Source organism: Phytophthora sojae (assembly GCF_000149755.1).
Source record: "Phytophthora sojae unplaced genomic scaffold PHYSOscaffold_2, whole genome shotgun sequence".
NCBI classification, from domain to species: Eukaryota; Oomycota; class Peronosporomycetes; order Peronosporales; family Peronosporaceae; genus Phytophthora; species Phytophthora sojae.
Window position 1 is genome coordinate 5,896,304 of NW_009258116.1, and position 19,597 is coordinate 5,915,900.

Below are 19,597 nucleotides of genomic sequence, written 5' to 3' on the forward strand. Positions count from 1 at the left end.
TTCAGACGTCAATGTTGTTGCATACTTGCTCAACATTCCACACACGAACACCTCGTTTTTTGTCGCGCACGCTCAGCTTAGCCAGCACGGTATCGTACTCGTCTTTGGCGGGATACTGCCTTTTAGCCACCTCAGCCCAATCGACTCGAAGGTCAAACCACTGGTCTAGCAACGCATTCGCCTTGGAGTTGATCGTGGCATCAGCACTGGCCTCCTCAGACGGCTGAGATACCTCTTCACCATACAGCAAGTCGGTCTCAGTGTCTGAACCACTGTTAGCCTCTCTTGGTGGAGAACCGCCAGTGGAAGTGCCTGGAGCTCATCGCCTCGGAGAACTTCACGTCGCGCGCCGTCATGGACTGCCTGGGACCATTGACCATTGGCCGTAAGGTCTTGTCAGCACTAACTCGCATGCTCAACCCCCCTATAAATTAACCGGTCGCCACCTTGCGCTGTCCGTGCTGCTTCCACGCCAGTTGCTTGTCGTAGATGGTTAATCATGCGTTTTCGACAGCAACAGGCGCACAGTTTTCGACGCACCATCTTAGCTTGGTGGGGAGCTTGATGCAGACGCTGCGTTGTGGACGTTTTCCTTGTCACGTGCATGCAGGCCCTTGAAGAAAACCCGGTGCTCAACGCGCATTAGCTCCTTCGCATCCTCCAATATCTTGTCCGTGGCAGCCTCCGCTGTGTCAGGAACGCGAAGGAATTGTTTGGCAGATGACTTCGTGCGTGGATCGAGTAGCAAGGCCATACCCATAGGCACGGACGGCTGTGGGAGACGCTCAGCAATTTGGTGAAGCGTTCGCGTGATGCATCGCTGAGCGAGCTCCGATAAATCGGGCAACGTTAGCTGGACCCGCGGGAAGTTTTTCTCATTCGTCCCCGTGTCACGAGCACCATTTAGACAGTCTTGTACGAGTTCATGCGAGCGGAAGCCACACACAGCAGCACATACATAGTCGAAGAAAGCATGGACGCCGACTGAGCCTCCACGAGTGCTAACTCTGCCACGTGCATGATCGCCTCCATTTGAATCACTAACGCCCATTCTGCGTCGGTGATTCGGTTGAAGACATGCTTCTCGTCCTTGGCCACGTTTGCGCTCTGGAAAAATGCCTGGAACGCAGAAAAGTTGATGATCAAACGCTGAAACAACTTAATCGTGGACGCCACGCGAACGTCGATGTTCACCAAAGCTGCTAGCTGGGGTAGCTTGTGAAACTTTTGGACGTCCTTGAGGCGGGCGACACGCTCCGGGGACTTGCTCGAAGCAAAGAAGTTGTTCAGAGCACGTAGTTTTCGAATCACATTGCCACCTTCTGGGAATGCCCCACCTTTTGTCACAACAGTCCGCGTCTGGACGTACGCCTCCGACTTTGGGTTATTCTTGTACTCGTTGCGCACATTCTCCTTCAACCCGATGCCATAGCCAATACAGAGATTGAGTGCGTGCATCGCAGAGTCCGTCTGCAGGGTCGAGTCGAATTGCCTCGATATTTTTCGCGCGCCTGGAGCAGTGTCCGATATCGTGAAGCGAACCGTTTTGTTCACATCCAGATCGTAGCGTGTCTCCAGTTGATTATTCATCAGTTTGCCCACTTCTTTGGAATCATGTCCATCGTTCTTCACGTGAGCAAGGAGAGCAAGGCGTACAGGTCGCCACTGGTGGTTGATATATCTGCCTGAACTCCAACAATGTTATTCTTTGCGCTGTTTGTCCATAGGTCGTGCTCCACCGTCATGAACGGCGTTTCATCCAGCTCTTGAAACTCTTCGATGAACATCTCAGCTGCGTCCGCTGTAAACTTCTCGAAATGGTTGTCCAGAATGTCGTTATACATCTTGGTGGAGAGTACAGTGACATTCGGGTTGCCCGTAATGCCGACGAGCATTTCATGAAAAGCAGCAGTCGTCACCATGTTGTGCGCATGCCCTAGGCACAGATACACATAGCAATAATGAGATTTAGCAGCTTTCAAAGTCATAAAAGTTTTTAAAAACGCACCATCACGAATCAGCCACCGTGCTATATGGCCCGTTTTCTGCTCCCCGAAGTTGACCACAACGTTTTCTGGCGCTTTAGGGGGTGATCTGCTTGTGATCTTGCTTTTGGAGTAACTTCCCGCTTGGCTTCATTTTTGGGCCCCACCTGCACCATGTAGCGGTCTGCACGGGTTAGCCGGCGTCGCTGCTCTTGGATAGTCAACTCATGGTCCTTATGAATGGACACTAGATGGGTCTCAGCGTTCGATGCGTTGCCAGCGCGGCAGAGTGAGTCCTGCCACGTCTTCGTCTGCACGCAAAGCAGACAAATATGCGTGTACGTCTTGTCCTTGTAGATAGAAGGTGTATCCAAGCGGTGGATAAGCTCCCACACCGGGTCGGTCGAGTTTGCTGGCGGCTTGTGGACGCCATCATCGGGGATACTGTTAACGGGCTCTTCTTTTTCTTCGGCGTCATCTTGGGCGAGGTCGATCACAGTGGCGATATGCCGGATTGGCTGCTTGGCGTGAACTCCTGGGAGTCGCTGTCCGTATTGAAGAACCTGCTCACGCAAGCGTGGCTGCAGAGCCTGCATGTAGAGCATCAGTAAGCAAACGTTATGTGCAAAGACCACTAATGGTAGCGCTACCTTTTCGCGAGGTTGACGTCGGGCTTGGTGCAGAGTTCATTGCTGCACAAGTGATGCACGGGCCGACCACACACACTGCACGGCGAAGTCTCCTCTAGATTCCCCCAATGTCAGTCTATATTAGCACACTTCATCAGTCTGGCTTTACCTGAGAATCGAGAAATGAACGAAAGAGCTCGAAGCGCGGGGGGGGGGTCGGAGAACCACCAATTTGCGCGCCTTTTGAAGATCTTACGTGGGTTGAAGTTCGGGGAATTAGTAGTGATATTAGCACTACTATTATCACTACTAGTGACCTCTTTTCTCGCTACTATAGTTTTATCACTACTATGAGGCCCAGACCCCACTGCTATAGCACTACTATAGTAATAGTAGTGATATTAGTACTACTATCGCTACTATTCTGGAGACTACTACCGAACCCTGTTTCATTTTTTACCAGGAACCGCAAAAAATGTTCCAAGATTACCTCGTTTTAGTGACAAAGTTTCAGGCAGCTCTGGGGCTCCCTGAAGCTTGGAACTTTTTAATCGAATAGAAGGTCGTGTGGGCCACACCACCAAGGATGGCGGAGCCTGCATGCATCGGGCTCTGCTGCAATAACAGCACCACGAACTCTGCGTGCGCGCACAGGGACTTAAGCACCCGCGTGCCATCGAGAGCTCTCGAGCACGGCCATCACACGCTCTGTTGAGCCCCCTCCCGCCGCCGCGCGATCTCTCGCGTGCATGCCGTCGTGCGCACGCGATCAGGCAGCCCGCCACGTGCGCTGCTTGGCGCTGCTTGTCGTAGGCAATCCTTACTTGGCAGTGACCTCTAGGCAGTGGGAACGTCTCTCTCCCTCTCTCCTCTCTCGCTGCTGGCGTTCATGCCGCACGCCGGCGCTCGCGTGGCCAACGAAGGCGTCGGAAAGTGGAAAAAAATGAGGGAGGGCACTGCAAAATTTTATGTACAGGATGAATGTTGTAAAAGTGTGCGGTTCCAGGTGAATTTACCTGAAGTGCCTCGAAAAACTGCATCTTGGAACTTTTTCCGAAGAGGGCCATTGGGCTGTACGTACTACTGGCAGTAGTCTACTACCGTAGCACTACCAGGATAAAGTCACTTACTACACTACCAATTGGGGTTTTGGTCAACGCTGTACGGGACTGATGTGGGGTGACCTCATTTCTGTTTCGAGAGCGTTGAGGCCATTTCTCGGTCGACCTCCGCGGGAGGAGGACGCCCGCACGTTCGTCGCCACCGCCGATTCAAGCTGCGATGCAAGACAAACTGTTCCCTAATCACTTGTTAACGCACAAGCGGCTTTGAGCGGATGAGTCTAAAGACGACGATTCTACCATGGATCCGAAGAAACGCAAAATGCACGAGGTGGATGATGATCTACATGAACGCGACTCCACTAGCGCCCGCTATTTCGTGATGCCTGGATTTCCGCCATTGATGCACCCGATGACCAAGTACAAGGCAATCCTGGAGCGATCTGCTTATGCCACGATCTTCGACGAGCTGATGAGCAAAGTGAAGCTGTGTTTCGATCGCAATCGGGACGCCAACATGGTTCTGACGGGCAATCCGGGCATAGGCAAGAGCCGATTCTACCTGTATTGTATGTTTCGGCTCGCTCGTGACGACGGAGTGGACGCACAGAAACTCGATCCTTTTGACCTCGTGCTGAATTGTGGACGCGATTTCCAGAAGTATCTCCCTGAATCGAAGGAGTTCGTCGAGTTGGACGACGCAGACGTCAACTCCCTCATGAGCAAACCTCGTGTGCTTCGGCTTATCGAAGGAGACTCATCGAAGCTAAATGGCTGGAGCGGGGTGTCGATTCTGTTCGCGTCTCGGAATCTCAAGGGGATGAACAATTACGCCAAAGTCAACTCATACACGTACATCATGCCAGAATGGACCTTGGACGAGCTTCAGGATTGCAACTCGATACTAAGCGACGACTTGAAGCTATCGGACGAGCTGTTGATATCAAGATTCAACAAGTTTGGTGGGGTTCCGAGACGTATTTTCACTACCACAGAGATGGAGGCGGAGCAGAAGCTGGCGACGGCAATTGAGTCGTTCACTGCGGAGGACGTCATCTCTTACGCTTGGTGTAATCGTCGACCGATTGACAGGATGCACGACCACAGCAGCATCCTCAAGATGACGCCCTTCTCGAAAGATTTCCGAGCCACATCACACACGGATTTCCAGTCGGACTACATTGCCGAGAAGGTGATTGACAAGATGGATGACAAAAGTCTGCGCAAGTTATCCAAGATCGTCACAGCGCAAGAAGAATGCGGTTTTTTTTAGGAAACGGCCGCATTTCGAGGCACAATTTACAGGATGCTGTGTCACCAATGGGTTACCCAGCAACAGAAGCTGCAATTCCGTTCGCTTGGCACGGAAGCGCCATTGGAACTCATTCTGGGGAATATGAAAGATAGAGGAGTTCCCACATCTTCCGGTGGCGTGGTTTTGTCGAGGGATATGGAGATTAGACAATTCTCTACTCTCAGCGGGATTCACGCAGCTCAGATCGGCCGGACGTACTTCCGACCGGCGTCGCCCGCATTCAAGCCGCTGGATGCATTCATCTTGGACACCAACAAATCCGAATGCTATGGCCTAGTGACGACTCTCCACTCAGATCATGAAATTGAAGCTGAGCCGTTGGACCAGTTTATAAAGTGGCTACAGCGCGTCGGAGTGCCCGCGGACCGGTTCAGCCTGTGCTTTATCACGCCAAGCGATTTGGAGAAACAGTTCAAGATGCAAACCGTGAGAACGGATACGGGCCAAGTTCTTCAGAGCCTGGAGTCTTTGGTTAGCGTGAAGCAGTTCGTTGCTGCGTTCGATGCCTTCATTTCGCCCACCCACTCCAGTTGATCGACGTCATTCAGAAATGGATCTTCGAAGATTTTGCCGAAGCAGTTCAAGTGTGTGTGAGTTTTTTTTGCTGCGTGGAACTAACTAAGGGAATGACATGAATTCTTGGTAATGACTAGCTAGCAAACTACTGACCTACGGGCCCTACATCTGTAGCTTAGGGGTCCGTCACACAGGCCTCGCAATACTTGTCGGGGACGTTGACGACCGTCTCGGTGGACTGAATCACGTTGAACTGCAGAGGCTCGATGCTCTGGTTCATCGTGTGGTACGTGCGCGCGTTGATCTCCTCGTACGGCATCTGCTTGTACGCGCCCAGCTCCAACTTGGGCAACAGGCTGATGCCCTTGAGCTGGTACTGGAAGTAGTCCAGCATGCGCGCGAGTTGCGGGCCTTCCGTCTTGGGGTCGAACGTCACGGTGCAGCTCACCTGGTTGTCCGCCCAGTAGCGCTGCAGGAACGCCGACAGCGCGAACTGTTCCCACGCTGACACATCGGACAGCGTTCGTACGCCCTTGCCCACGTCCACAGGGATGGATACAACCAACGTCGAGTCTGGGGCTTCATGGGCAGGCTCGATCTCGTAGCCCGCACGCTGAAGCGCTGATAGCAGGTCCGAGTGCTTGTCCAGCCGCATGCGGCGGATGTAGAATCGGCTCTCAGGGTAGTGCATGCCCGGCGTAGCACCGGCAAGCAGTGACACGGTGCCGCTGGGCTTGATGGAGGTGGTCTTGATGGACCGCGGGATGGCAAAGCGAGCCGAGATCTGTTTGTCCACTTCTTGGATGCGGTCGTAGCCAGCCTCGCACCAGCGCTGGAACTCGTTCAGGCCTCGGTTCGAAATGAACTGCGCGATTCCCGACATGCTGCAGCCAATGCGGCGGTTGCGCTGCATGACTTCGTTGGTCCGTGGCCACTGCGTTTGGCCCAACGTGACCGTCTTCGCGTACATGTAGGCGTATTTGAGGGTCTCCAGGAAGTCCTCGAGGCTGTCGTGGCTGTACGGGAAAGTCTCCACGAGGCAGCACATCTCGTACGACTCCAGCGTCTGCTCCAAGCACGGGTTACCACCCGAAGCATTGCGGTCACGGTCGTCCTTGAACCCGTTCATGCGACCGTAGTTGCGCATGTTCTCGAGCCACGCGAACCCAGGCTCACCGTTGCGCACGATACGCTCAGCGATGGGCTTGTAGTCCATGCCAATGTCCGCGAAGATGCTGTTGTTCGACGTCCAGCCGTACGCAGCGCGGTCCGGGTTCTTCTCGTAGTTCTTAAGGTCGACGTACTCCTCGTCGTTGTAGTTACCGAAGGCGATCTCCGCAGTGCGTCGCACATTACCCGAGACCACGCACACGCCCATTTGGTTCATGATGTCGACGATGCCGCGCGCAGTCAACGGTTTGCCGGCCAGCGGCTTGAGGATCGACTCAATGGCCTCGTGCAAGGCGATCAGCGAGCCGGCACCGGAGCTGATGCCACCGAAGCCCTTGATCGGCTCACCGGCAGGGCGGATCAACGAGTAGTCGAATTTGAGCGCGGGCTGGTGCAGGAAGTGTGCCTCGAGCAGCATCTTCACCGACTCGACCCAGCCCTCACGAGAGTCCGGAATAGCGTACACGTTCGCCTTGGTCTCGTCACAGCCCTGGACGAGCAACTTGCCAGCTCCCTTGGTGTCAAACCCCACGCCAACACCCAGCATAGCCGCCTCCATCAGGAAGCAGAAGGGCTCCGCGGGCGTCTCGAGCTCGAGAATGTCCGCCGTCGAGACGAAGGCGCAGTTGTTCAGCGCCGCGTAAAGCCCGCGCTCTTCCGTGATCGGCGATCCCATCGCCCAGAGGCCGCGTCCGGGCGGCGTGAACTTCATCTGGAACACGCGCGTGTACATCTCCTGGGCGACGCGGGTCATCTCGTCCTGGTTCCAGGGCTGGCCCAGCTGCTGTAGCCACTTCTTCTGCATGGTGAAAGTGCCGTTGATCACGCGCTCCACGGTCTCGAACCAGCGCTCCTTGGTGCCGTCGGCCTTGACGCGCGAGTACGTGCGCATGTACACGAGCTCGCCCAGGCCGTTGAAGCCGAAGGGCGGTGTCTGGCGCTCGAAGCCGGCCACGAAGCCCTTGTCCAGCGTGAAGGGCGAGTAGCCAGGCCCAGCGTGGAACTCCATGCCCGTGTTGATGGCCGACGCAGTGTTCGGGTCCGTCGCGGCCTCGAAGAGCAGCTTGGCGCTGGACTCAGATGTCCTGGAGGTGGAGGAATCCACGACGCTGCCCACAGCGGCCGACGTCGGGTAGGAAGTGGTGGGGGCCATCGCCGATGAAGAAGTACTGTACTGACTGTAAGCGGCTTGGCGACTGGAGCGCAAAATGCACAATGAACTCAATGGCAATCAATGGCAATCGACTGCAATGGAGCAGCTCTATGTAGGCTTAGTGACCAAGGCTGGCTGCTGGTCTTTGGAGCCTGAAAGTGTCGCTTCGCTGCATCCTGCTTACGTACTTGGCTGCAGCTCCCGAACCGTCCCAGCTTGCACAGTACTTACCACCGAACGGGTATCGTCACACGTCGCAGATTTCATTCTGCGCGCGCAGAGCTGAGCCAAATCTGCAGCAGCGCGGGGACTGGCGGCTCGACACTATGGCGGACGATGCGGAGCCCGCGGGCGTCGAGAGCGACGCTGACACCATCGCCGGCCGCACGCGCACCAAGTTCTCGCTCGTGGACGTGCCCATCGACACGCTCGAGGCCTCGCTGCCGGACGCCGCGCTCGAGGTAAGGCAAGGACAAGGACCCGTTTTGGCGCCAAAAACTTTGAAACCATCCCAGATTTGGCGCCAAAAATAGTCAAAAGGGCAACTTGCAACTGAAGTTGATGACGTATCGGTGCTGCGGCGTGTGGCATGTGGACTAATCATTGACTGGTGTCTATAGGCACATGTCGAGACGGAGGAGGACCGCGAGTACCAGCGCTTCCTGTCGAGTCTGCTGCCCAACGAGCAGGAGAATCTGTCCTTCCTGGACGAAGAGGACGAGGAGTACCGGCCCGACGAGGAGGAGGACGACCATGAGGACGAGGACGCCAGGAGAGGCATCTCTAAGAAGGAGCTCACGGACCTGCTGCTGGACTCGACGCTGACGTTCACCAAGGTCCCAGCGGCTGCAGCTTCTGGAGCTTACGGATCTGCTGCTGTTGCCGTCGCTCCAGCGCGGGAGACGATCAGGGACGACTTGCTGACGCTGGAGAGCAGTGACGCAGCTTTGCCAAGTGTTTCTACTACTGCTGCTGCTACTGCGGTGCCTGATGCTGCGGCGACGACGCCTCCGGTGGCGATGAAGCTGCCGGCCATGCTGAGAGGACACAGGGGAGCGGTCACGCAGACGCAATGCATTCAACTGGCGTCGCAGATGCACAAGCACCTCCAGTTGCTGCTGCAGAGCTACCACCTTTTGTCCCAAGGCAAGAAGACCCCGGAGCTTGCCGAGTGCCGCGCGATGATCGAAGAGCTGCAGCAACGAGGTGAGAAGGCGCTCAAGTACAAGAACGCATTGCTGTCCAAGTTGAATCCAGCGACGACGGGTGGTGTAGCTGGAGCTGCTGTTGCTGGACCGAGTGAAGTTGAAGATGTTGATGCCAGTGAGGATAAACCCCCTTCGACGGATGAATCGTCAGGCGCGGAGGGTAACAGTAACACCACCGAAAACCTCCTGGCGTTGAGACGTGTGACGAGGTCGCTGACGGCGGCCCACGCGGCGGTGGCCCACCCGTCGATGTTCGAGCTGGTAGGCTCGCAAACGGTTGATGAGCTTTCGGCTGGCTTTGCTCGTGGCTGTTCAATCCAAGACCGTAATCGGGCGATTCAAGAGCAAATGCTGCAGCTGGATATGCACTTAATAGCGGTCAAGAAGCGTCGGATCTCCAAGAAAGGGTATACTGTGACGGAGGACAATCTGCTGGCTCATGGGATCAAGCGCTTTGGCACGCAGCTTGAGTCGTTTGAGCAAATCCGGCAGCACTTCCTCCCGACCAAGAAGCCGCATAATCTCCGACACCGGTACAAGTACTTGATCAGCTCGAGGACCGGCATGAGCGCAGTGAAGGCGTTCCACCAGAAGGCCTCTCCGCCGCACCCTCGGAACACTGGCTGGTTACTCGAGGAGGATCTTCGGATAGCGCGTGGTCTCGTTGAGCTGCACAAGGAGAAATACCATTTCGCTCAGCTAGCTAAAAGTTACCTCCCTCATCGGAGCCGTCTCGAGATTCGGAAGCGCTGGGAGCGCATCGCGACGAGATTTTGCGCCGATCTTGCTGCGAAGGGCTTGACAGTGCCCGATGAGGACTCGCTGGATCTCGCCGTTGCCATGAAGGATTTTTTAGAGGACAAGTTGCGAAATCGGATTCTGAGGCGGCGACGCGAGGCGGAGAGATCAAGGTTAGAAGCCGCAATGCAGTTGCAACAACTTGGCCAAGCAGTGCGATACGCTTTCCTGGCTCAACCGGTTGGTGGATATGTCCCGAGTGGCGTTGGAGCTGGTAAAGCCCGTGCGTCTGCGTTTGGAGCTAGTGGACAGAAGAAAGTGCCGGACGCGGCGTTCTGCAAGATCAAGAATCTGCATCCAGCTCTGTTTTTCTCGTCATGGTCGTTCATCAGCCCCGCGACGCTCCTTAACTCGACGTGCAAGCATAACTGGCCGTCATTTATGGACGCTGAGAAGAACAGCAAGGAGAAGCTACAGCAGAACCAGCTGAATATTGCTGCTGCGGAGGAAGGAGTGCGTCCGGCTGTGGATGCAAATGGCGAGTCAACGACTCGTGATGGCGAGCAGACGCAGGAGTTTATGTCGACTGCGATGCCGTCCGACCTGGCTGCCACCTCCACGGCAGAGTTGGGCCTGACCGGGCAAGCGAGGATTCTGATGGATGCGCGCATGACCCAGAGGGAGAGTGAAGAGGAGGAAGACGATAGCGATTATGAGCACGATGAACTGCTCTCGTCCGAGAACGAAGAGAGCGACTCTGAGTTTGAGCAGATGGAGTTCACTGACGACGACGACGATGAAGACGCCGGGAGTGCAGGCAATTTCGAGGAGGACGCCTTCATGTCCGACTCAGACGCCCATTCTGTTGAAAGTGCGAACTCACTGCTCACACCGTCTCAGTCTCCACAGTCATCGCCGTCACGCCTCGTGGAGTCCACCCCAAGACAGGCGGGTACTAGACGCTCTCCGCGCCTCCATCATCCTCTTCGTCTGCAGCATCTCGGTCAGCCAGGCAATGAACGTACGAAGATCGCCCTCGCTGCTTTGGAGCGACGCATTGTGGGCAAGAGTCTCAATTGTTCCGCTGCATCTTCAGCCCCCAGCTCGCAGACTGGTTCAAGCACCCGCGTGAAGCGCAAAGTAACCTCCACGCTGATTGCACCCCTCGGCGCAAGCGAGATAACCCCTAACGCCGCATTCCGAGCGGACGAAGATGAGTTCGCGCTTGCTGCAGTCGCGACGGCCAACAGCGAAGAAAATGAAGAGGACGAAGATGACAATGACGACGAAGACTGGGAAGACGAAGAGTTTGAAGTTGTCGAGCTCCCATCTAGCTCCGACGAGTTCGCAACCGCAAGCTCAGACGAAGAGAACCACGAGGACACTGTTCCAGCGTCTACCGAAGCTCCTGGCAGCACTGAGCCCCCTAACAAGAAGGCCAGATTGCAGCAATGTCCGACTTGTGGCCACGCCTCGTGCACCTGCTCGTCTAGCGAGCGCATGCAGCTGCTGCTGCGCCGCATGAAGGAGAAGCGTTCGTCGTCGTCCTTGCAGTAAAGTGGAGTGAGCTCTAAAATACCTTTAATTATCATATCTAGCAACACGGGCGTGTCTTCTATTCGGTGGGGATGGCCACCCTGTTGGTTCTCGTCTTCTTGGCCTTCTTGGCCTTCTTCGTGGGCTTGGGCGACGCGTCCACGTCTGCGTCGGAGGTGCTGCGTCGCTTCTTCTTTTTCTTCTCCTCCTTGTCCTTGTCCTTGTCCTTCTTCTTCTTCTTCTTCTTCTTGGGCTGCGAGTGCGCGAACGAGTGCTGCGAGAGGCTCTGGAGAATGAGGTCCTCCTCGTCCATGGCCTGCTCCTGCTGCTGGCTCTGCGAGAAGCGGTTGGCCTCCTGTCTGCCCAGCAGCAGGTCCTTCATCTCCTCGTCCACCTCCAGCCGCGGCTCCCCCCGACGCATCGCCAGTGACGCCTGCATCCCCGTGATGGTCGCGGGGTGCACCGCCTTCCTGGACTTGGCGTTATACACTGTCAGCCCCACGACCTTGTCCTTCACGGCCTCCACCGCCGCATCTGCCTCCTCCTGCTCCTCGTACTCCAGGTACATGAACCCGTCCGGCTCCATGTCCACGAAGTTGTGGTGGATCTACCCACAGAATGAATCAACTAAGTATTAGCGCCTCTTTGGTCTTCAAGAGTATAAAAGACCGATGCATTGGCGTTGGCGTTGGCATTGGGCACGCACCGAGACGGACAGCAGCGTGCCGTACTCGCCGAAGTAGTTGCGCACTGCGGGCTCGCTGGCGCACAGGGCGGAGGGCACGCGGCCCACGAAGACCACGTGGCCCGTGCGTATTACGTTCGCGCCATTGTGCTTGAACGCTGCCGGGTCCCTCTTGACGCCCTTGCCTTTGGTCTTCTTGGCCTTCTTCTTGGGGCGCCTCTCCTTCGCTGGTGCCATTCGTTTACTGTGGATAACAGCGACTATTGGTCACTATTGAAGCAAACCTAATTAGTCTCTAGATGTCGCTAACTAGAGGTAAACAATAAGATAAAGCATACAGATGGGGATTACACTTAATGACAGCTGAGACCACGATGGCGCAGCCCAAGCGCGAGGTGCAGCTCCACTCGCATGACTTCGAGTGGGAGGAGCTGGCGGAGCAATGCCGGACGCTGGAGGACGACAGCGTTGAGTTGGAAGAAGAGGAGGACAAGGAGGGACGCATGGAGACGCAGCAACTGGCCGAAGAGGCCAAGAACAAGTGGGACGTCTTCCACCAGCGCAACAACGGTAGGTTTGACTGCCACTACGATAAGAACAGTACCAGTGGTCTTGAGGCTGAGTCAATGTCGTTGTTGATGCATTGGTTCGTGTAGGCAAAGTGTACAAGCCGCGCAACTACCTGGTCAAGGAGTTCCCGGAGCTTTACGCGCCGGAGCGGGAGGTGGTGGTGGAGGTTCTGGAGCTCGGGTGTGGCTACGGCAGCGCCATCTTCCCCATTCTGGCCGAGTGCCCGAACGTGCACGCCCAAGTGTGCGACTTCAGCGCACACGCCATCGATATCTTGAAGAAGAATCCGGAGTACGACGCCACGCGGTGCCGAGCTTTCGTGTGCGACATCGCCCAGGAGGAGCTGCAAGGGGTGCAGCTCGAGTCCGTCGACATTGTGCTCATGGTGTTCGTGTTGTCGGCGGTGCCGCCGGGATCGTTCGCCCGTGCTCTGCAGAAGATCTACGCGGCACTGAAGCCCGGTGGAATAGTCTGCTTCCGAGACTACGGACTGTACGACCTCGCGATGCGGCGCAACGCAAAGAAGCTGGGGCCGAATCTGTACTACCGCAGCGACGGCACGCTAGCGTACTTCTTCTCCAAAGAGAATCTGGAGGAGCAGTTCGAGGAAGGTGGCTTTCAAACGCTGGAGAACGAGTACTGCACTGTGCGTCTGCGGAATCGCAAGAAAGGAGTCACTATGGACCGCGTCTGGCTGCACGCCAAGTTTCAAAAGCCCCAAGTGGAGAATTCAGCTGAATGAATCAATAAACTTGCACGCCATGGCATTCACATAGATACTAGGGGAAACTCTAACGCCTATCTACCTACCTACATCTATTGGTCGCACCCATCGCCGCCAGCAATGACGAGGCATGCGGTGGAGTCGAATATGCTCATGACGTTGGTCATAACGGACCACAGGAGGGAGAACGTGAGATAGATCACCGTGATAAGCCCCATCATGTAGCTCGAGCCTCCGATGCGCTTCATGAGTTGCGTTTGCTCCTTCTGACGCGGGAGCAGGACGAGGAACACGAGCGAGAAGAGGTTGGCGGCCCACATGATCACGACGGTGATGGTCACGTCGTGCCTCACGCCGTAGCTGTCGTTCTGGATCCGCTCCGTGGACAGATCATACACACCATTGACGTTGCGGGTGATTGCGGTTGCGAACGGGGTCGAGAGGTTGAAGACCGTCGTGAGGAGACCGTACATGGCTCCTTCGTGGCCTTCAGTTGATAGCTCCACCATAATAAACGAACCCACGATGAAGCTGATGCCCTGGGGAATCTGCTGAAGAATGGGGACTCCGAGCCAAAACCACGGCGAGCGCTCCACGTTCCAGATCGTCAGCAACTTGCACACCGCGTCCAGGCTCACATTCGCGATCATAGTCACAACGGTAGTGCGTCGCCAGTCCCAGTCGCGGCCATGGTTACCGGCGAACCAGACCGAGGCGGCGAACACGCCCGTGGACACGAAGCCTGCGATTTTGTCCTCGACCGGCGTGACGTTCGCCCACGTGGTCTGGATGGGGAAACTCGACACGTACGTGAACGACGCGAAGATGCCCGAGAAGAACTGGTAGGCGATGTACTGGTACACGGCTCGGGTCTGCACGACGTCCCAGAGCTCGCACATGTAGTGCTTGAAGCTCTTGTGGTCGCCCGGACGCTTCTCCTCGTAGATGAAGAACCACGTGACCGGGACAATGGGGACGAGCGCGACGGCCACGATCAACATGAGGATCGGGAACGTCAGCGAGAAGTCAAAGTCGCCGCCGTAGTCTTCACCATTAAAGCAGAAGGCCACGAGGATCAGCGCCAGGATGTTGAACACGAACCGCGTCGTGTAGATGACCGTCTGCGTCCTTCCTCGAACCTCAAGCGGCTCTCGCTGCGCCAGCTCCACCACGATGCCATCCGCACACACGTCGGCCATGAGGTAACCGAAGGCGGACCCCATCATGGGGATGACGTAGATGCTTCCGTCCTTGGCCGCGTCGTAGTTGATCGTCGCAATGATCTCGGGCGTGTAGTCCTCGGGCTTCACATCGCGGTAAGACGGGTCCGTGAAATAGGGCGAGCCCTCGGGTGTACAAACCATGATCAAGAGCATAGCCAGCGTAACGATCCAGCCGATGACCATGTACGGCCGACGACGGTATCCGCGGATTGGGAAGCAGTCTGATAAGATGCCGTAGAAGACCTTAAAGCTCCACGGAAGCTGCACCAGCACCGAGGCCGTAGTCGTCTGCGAGCCCGGCAAGTTAAGGTAGTTCTGCAGGAACGGGTAGATGACGTTGGGCAAGACGCCGTCGATGAAGCCCACAGCCGCGTACTGCGCCACGAGTCCGATGTATTCCCTTGAGAAGAGCTTGGGCGCTCCTCCGCTTCTTAAGGCGCCGCCGGCAATGTAGTCGTCGTACACGTAGCGCATCTTGGCGTAGCCCAGGGACGCGTCCAGCGGGGAGAAGCTGTCCCTCGAGTCGCCCAGCATTGCCGCCGAGTTGGGGTTGAACTGCTCGATCTGCTCCGGTAGCGGCATTTCGGTCTCTGTCGGCCTAAAATCAGGCAAACTCATGTGCGTAGGAGGCTGAATAATGAAGACTACCGCACTGTATGGAAGAGATAGTCGTGCCGGCGGGCAACACGCCAAGCGGTCAGGTGAACAACTTGCAATGCAGAAGCCAGGTCGGCCTCTCCTCGGGATGTGCTAGCGGGTCAACTCCATAGTGGTCTCTATATTGCTCTCAAACAGCAGTCCATAACAGCGGGTCAAGCCCACACGCAAGTGCTTTGGGTAGGTGAGCATCTCCGACTTCTGTCCGTACGGTATAGTCCCACGCGCGCGCTCTCAGTCACATGGTTGTCTGTATTTCGGCACGGGACTGACAGGTGCAATCGTAAGGGTAGCGTAGAACGATCTACAGTATCAGCGATCGCAAGGTCGGACGGACCCAAGCGGTACGTACGCCGCGATTGATGCGATCTGCTGCAGCTGGTGTGTACACCGTGCACAACCTCGCTGAGGCTGAGCGTGTGAGCTTTGCTGTTGCATGCCTGCTGCAGAGTGCTGAAACTCCGCCAGACATTCGTCCTTCGGCGTGTACTCTTCACACGGCCCGCTTCGTTTCTCACTCGCCTTCTGCTTTGCCTCATACGCATCTACGAGCTGGTTGCAGCGCTCGCGGCAACGGCGACCGTCGACGTCCACTTCCAAAGCTGCAGCTACATCAGCCCAAGCCTGGGTCTTCTTCCCGTAGTCTTTCCCATACGGATTTCTCGCTTGAGCTTCCTGGATCAGTTGGAAGTCAAGCTCATCCGTAAAGCGGACCATCGTTTTACGACGCTTCGTCGGTGGGGCCTCCTCCACGGGGTTGTTGTGCGTTTGGCTTGGCTTCTCCATAGTAAAGATTGCTGGGAGATTGTAAAATGCTTACCCGTATCTCCTCAAGTACCAACGTGTACAGGGCGTTCTAGACGAGTCGAGCACAACTTGTAGACACACGTCTCTATAGAGGGGTAGGGAATGTATTGTCGCTAACTCCCACAAGTTGCTTTGCGAAACCTCTCGGGTGCGCGTACTATAGGAATACTTCAACTACATGCGTGCAAGTAGCCGAGTGTTGTGTCCACCACCGTGGATGCGTGTACTTGTACTGTAGCCAGGGACGCTTGAGGAGGACAGAAGACAGAACTGCAACAAGTAAGCTTGCCGTAGCTACGAACCATTTCTTTATATACAAATATCAAGAGGTTAACGGATACTTAGTCCTCCGCATTGATTTCCAAGAGAACGATCATAACTGGCCCAGCAACAATCGTTCTCTTGGAAATGCTGGGGGTGCTGGGGGCTGCACGATACACGTCTCTGGGGCGCAGAACGTGACCACCGATGGGAAAAGACCTATCCATTGCTTGCGGCTACGACCCCAACATCAACTTGCCATCCTACAGTACTGACCTGCTTTGGAGCAGGTCTGGCATATCGATCTTGAAGACGCACACAGGAAGATGATTATTTTTCTCGATTGGTCGTGATACTGCTTTCTGGCAGGCATTCAGATGGCAAAAGTAATCCTCAGGCCATCCGGAGATCCAACGGAGTGGCAGATTGCTTGCTGTTGACTTCAACTTGGCAGCGGAAACATCGACGCGTGCTAGTCCGCTCAGTGCATAGAGATCCGCAAAAAATAGCAACTGCAAACGCGAAATAGAGAGAAAGAGAAGATATTATCTTCTTTCTATGGACTTGTCCTTACCACCTTAGATCAAGATTTCGCAGACACCACAGACACCACCCCTGCCTCCGCTCCGATAAGAGCAGCTACTGTATCGCAGCGATGGAAGCTTCTTCACATTTCGGTTGAAATTGATCTGCGTGTGTCCGAACTGCTCGCACGGCAATCTACAAGCGAAATATTTTATCGCCGACAGCATCGGCACACGCGCATGGGTCCGTTCTTGCCTGGCAGTAAGCTGTTGCTGAGATCGTGCTGTGGGTTCGTCGACGTAGCTGACCCCACCGGGTCGTACTGGTATGACTTTTTCCCGTTCACCCAGACACTCTCCACGAGGTCACGTGACACAAGCGCTGCATGATCTTGAGTCACGTCTCGTCGGAGAACCACAAAATCAGCTCGGAAACCTGGAGCGATCTCGCCGAGAGCGTCTTCTTCCATTGCCGCAAATGCACCACCCTTAGTGTACAGCGCCAGAGCTTGGTCAAATGAGAGCTGCTCTTCTGGCAAAAATACGTCCTGGGGCTGGTTGGGCTTGTAGCGGTAGATGGCGTCGTAGATGCCTTGAAACGGATTGCACGTCTCGATGGGCGCATCGCTTCCTCCTGCGCACACGACGTCGTTCTCCAGCATCCGCTTCCAACAGTATGAAAAGGGAATGACGTCGTCTTCCAAGCGCTTGCGCACATAAGCGGCGTCCGTCACAGTGAAGGATGGCTGGATGTCGCCGATAACGCCTTGATGACGCATCTGGGAGATCAGATCTTCACCAAGGATCTGGCAGTGCGTGAGAATGGGGCGTTTCTCCGGCCCAACATTGGCGGCCCTGAGGGCTGTCAGAACTTGCTCTGCAGCGCGATCACCTGAAGTGTAGTGTTTCGTCAGATAAATGCTTCATGCAGTTATTATTGCAGACTATAACCCCAAGAGAGCGTACCAATGGCGTGGATTTCGACGCGGTAACCAGCATCGGTCGCATCGGCAATCTTTTTAATGAGTTCTTCATCTGAATTCATGAGGATTCCCTTGTTGCTCGTGCCCTTGTACGGAATGCGCAATGCCGCTGTTTCCTGGTAACATAACGACAAAAGATGAGCACCTTCGTATTTGTGTGCGTTTTCAGCCTTACCGCTCCCAGGCTGCCATCGCTGAAAATCTTCATGCGGTGGCACGACAGTAGTCCGCTGCAATCACCAGGCTTCGGCGTCGTAGGCTTTCCCAGTTCGTGGATCGACGGTGTCAGGTACACACGAACAGGCAGTCCCTCTTCCTCTTGCAGCTTGGCATACACTCGCCACGCGTCCTCGTCGTTTGTATGAACAGCAGTTAGACCCGAGATCACGCATCTCGCCAACGCGTTCCTCAAGTACTGGACTCGAAGATCTGCACGATCCACAGTGAAACGACCAGTCAGTCACTCAAACCTAGAGCTCTCAACACACAACCACCGCCATTGACACGCACCCAGCGACGGCTCGTTCGCATGCTTCTCCATGATCTGCACGGCCTGCACTCATAACAAAAACACTGGTCTTTCAGTCTTCCCCCAGTCTTCAAGAATTGCATTAATCAATGAACACATTACGTCTTCTCTCAGGACGCCCGTGGCGCCCTTCTCGTCGACGTCAATGGCTCCGTGCTTGACGTTGTGACTCGTGGCCGTCAAGTCCACGCCTGCGATCTCCAGAGCTTTCGTGTTCACCACTGCAATGTGCCAGCAAGCTCGGTGCAGGATGACGGGGCGGTCCTTGATCACGGCGTCGATGTCGCGGCGACTCGGGTACCGCGCGCTGCTAGAGAGCTCGTCCTGCGCCCAGCCGATGCCGACGACCCACGCCTTGTCCGGGTACCGGGCGTCGTAGCTCCTCAGCCGCGCCTGGAACTCGTCGAACGACGTGCAGCCCGACAGATCGAGCCACTCGGCGCTCTCCCCCAGCATCGACACGTGGATGTGCGCGTCGTGCAGTCCCGGCAGCACCAGTGCCCCGTGTAGATCCTCCGTCTCGTTGGCGGGGGGAGCAGCGCCGCTGCCCACTGCGGCGATGCGGCCGCCCTCCGACACCGTCATCCACTCGGCGAACGGCCCCGCGACGGAGCTCGAGCCCTCCCCCCACTGCCAGATCTTGCCATTCACGAACGCCTTCACCATCGTAATCAGGTTATGCCCCCCTCATGTTACGTTTGAACGAGCAACTTTACGTCTTCAATTTGGTGCAGTTATTTGAAGACAAACAAGATGACATGGGTCCACGAGTTTACCGATGCCGAGTTCGCAGCAGCCGACGACGCATCTCTTGTGTGAAGCCAAGGAAAATATTCGGACACATTATGAAAGACGGATGTCACCGTTCACGTTGTCCTCTTCGGGGTGTCGAATGCGTCGTGGAGCCGGAATGAGGAAGACGACAAGCTGCCCTGGGGGGGGGGCGGCGCTGCACGACTGATAGATTCTCGGCGCACTACCGGTAGTCGTGTGCATACCATTGTGCAAGTCTGTAGCCTGGTATCTTGGTCATTGTATTGTTGCACGTGGCGCTTGCGACCAATACTGTGGATCGCTACATTCGAGACGGAGCCCACGCACAGGTCGATGTCGGGTTGTATAACTATCTTCGGCAAAGTGGAGTTGTTTTCGCTTGCTACTGCACAACCCCACCCGATTACATTCCCAGTAGGTTGCTACAGTAGTTGTGCGTTTTGCAGACTCTGCATGTTCAACGAGCGGCTCTCCAACAACTCACTGCCGCATCACCTCGACATCCCAGAGGGACCACCACAGAGCAGTACTTTGCGTCGCCTGTGCGGC

The 19,597-nt window shown here is 55.8% G+C and overlaps 9 protein-coding genes across 9 annotated transcripts; 3 read left to right on the top strand and 6 right to left on the bottom strand.

Moving 5' to 3' along the window:
- Window position 1: 1 nt before the first annotated feature.
- PHYSODRAFT_325756 (hypothetical protein) lies at window positions 2–2,581 on the bottom strand (the record flags this gene model as incomplete). Its single annotated transcript, XM_009521655.1, has 7 exons — window positions 2–284; window positions 573–687; window positions 757–829; window positions 910–1,626; window positions 1,740–1,936; window positions 2,009–2,048; window positions 2,153–2,581. 7 exons carry the CDS (start codon window positions 2,579–2,581, stop codon window positions 2–4), a joined length of 1,854 nt encoding a protein of 617 aa, XP_009519950.1.
- A 1,416-nt stretch (window positions 2,582–3,997) lies between these two features.
- On the top strand, window positions 3,998–5,524 carry PHYSODRAFT_487132 (hypothetical protein; the record flags this gene model as incomplete). The annotated part of the gene is made up of 2 exons (XM_009521656.1): window positions 3,998–4,915; window positions 4,949–5,524. The coding sequence occupies 2 exons, from the start codon at window positions 3,998–4,000 to the stop codon at window positions 5,522–5,524; spliced, it is 1,494 nt and encodes a 497-aa protein (XP_009519951.1).
- A 157-nt stretch (window positions 5,525–5,681) lies between these two features.
- Window positions 5,682–7,829, bottom strand: PHYSODRAFT_359310 (hypothetical protein; the record flags this gene model as incomplete). Its single annotated transcript, XM_009521657.1, has 1 exon — window positions 5,682–7,829. The coding sequence occupies one exon, from the start codon at window positions 7,827–7,829 to the stop codon at window positions 5,682–5,684; it is 2,148 nt and encodes a 715-aa protein (XP_009519952.1).
- Window positions 7,830–8,155: 326 nt separating this feature from the next.
- Window positions 8,156–11,332, top strand: PHYSODRAFT_478138 (hypothetical protein; the record flags this gene model as incomplete). Its single annotated transcript, XM_009521658.1, has 8 exons — window positions 8,156–8,242; window positions 8,450–8,713; window positions 8,855–9,115; window positions 9,158–10,027; window positions 10,118–10,288; window positions 10,454–10,639; window positions 10,772–11,092; window positions 11,213–11,332. 8 exons carry the CDS (start codon window positions 8,156–8,158, stop codon window positions 11,330–11,332), a joined length of 2,280 nt encoding a protein of 759 aa, XP_009519953.1.
- A 61-nt stretch (window positions 11,333–11,393) lies between these two features.
- Window positions 11,394–12,200, bottom strand: PHYSODRAFT_418777 (hypothetical protein; the record flags this gene model as incomplete). Its single annotated transcript, XM_009521659.1, has 2 exons — window positions 11,394–11,918; window positions 12,018–12,200. Coding segments are annotated over 2 exons (708 nt in total), but the record flags the coding sequence as incomplete, so codon positions are not given.
- Window positions 12,201–12,370: 170 nt separating this feature from the next.
- On the top strand, window positions 12,371–13,308 carry PHYSODRAFT_487522 (hypothetical protein; the record flags this gene model as incomplete). The annotated part of the gene is made up of 3 exons (XM_009521660.1): window positions 12,371–12,463; window positions 12,527–12,566; window positions 12,653–13,308. 3 exons carry the CDS (start codon window positions 12,371–12,373, stop codon window positions 13,306–13,308), a joined length of 789 nt encoding a protein of 262 aa, XP_009519955.1.
- Window positions 13,309–13,382: 74 nt separating this feature from the next.
- Window positions 13,383–15,095, bottom strand: PHYSODRAFT_485256 (hypothetical protein; the record flags this gene model as incomplete). Its single annotated transcript, XM_009521661.1, has 1 exon — window positions 13,383–15,095. The coding sequence occupies one exon, from the start codon at window positions 15,093–15,095 to the stop codon at window positions 13,383–13,385; it is 1,713 nt and encodes a 570-aa protein (XP_009519956.1).
- Window positions 15,096–15,482: 387 nt separating this feature from the next.
- PHYSODRAFT_325763 (hypothetical protein) lies at window positions 15,483–15,956 on the bottom strand (the record flags this gene model as incomplete). The annotated part of the gene is made up of 1 exon (XM_009521662.1): window positions 15,483–15,956. The coding sequence occupies one exon, from the start codon at window positions 15,954–15,956 to the stop codon at window positions 15,483–15,485; it is 474 nt and encodes a 157-aa protein (XP_009519957.1).
- A 1,018-nt stretch (window positions 15,957–16,974) lies between these two features.
- PHYSODRAFT_554756 (hypothetical protein) lies at window positions 16,975–18,940 on the bottom strand (the record flags this gene model as incomplete). Its single annotated transcript, XM_009521663.1, has 6 exons — window positions 16,975–17,035; window positions 17,087–17,654; window positions 17,729–17,861; window positions 17,921–18,174; window positions 18,256–18,298; window positions 18,377–18,940. 6 exons carry the CDS (start codon window positions 18,938–18,940, stop codon window positions 16,975–16,977), a joined length of 1,623 nt encoding a protein of 540 aa, XP_009519958.1.
- Window positions 18,941–19,597: the final 657 nt, after the last annotated feature.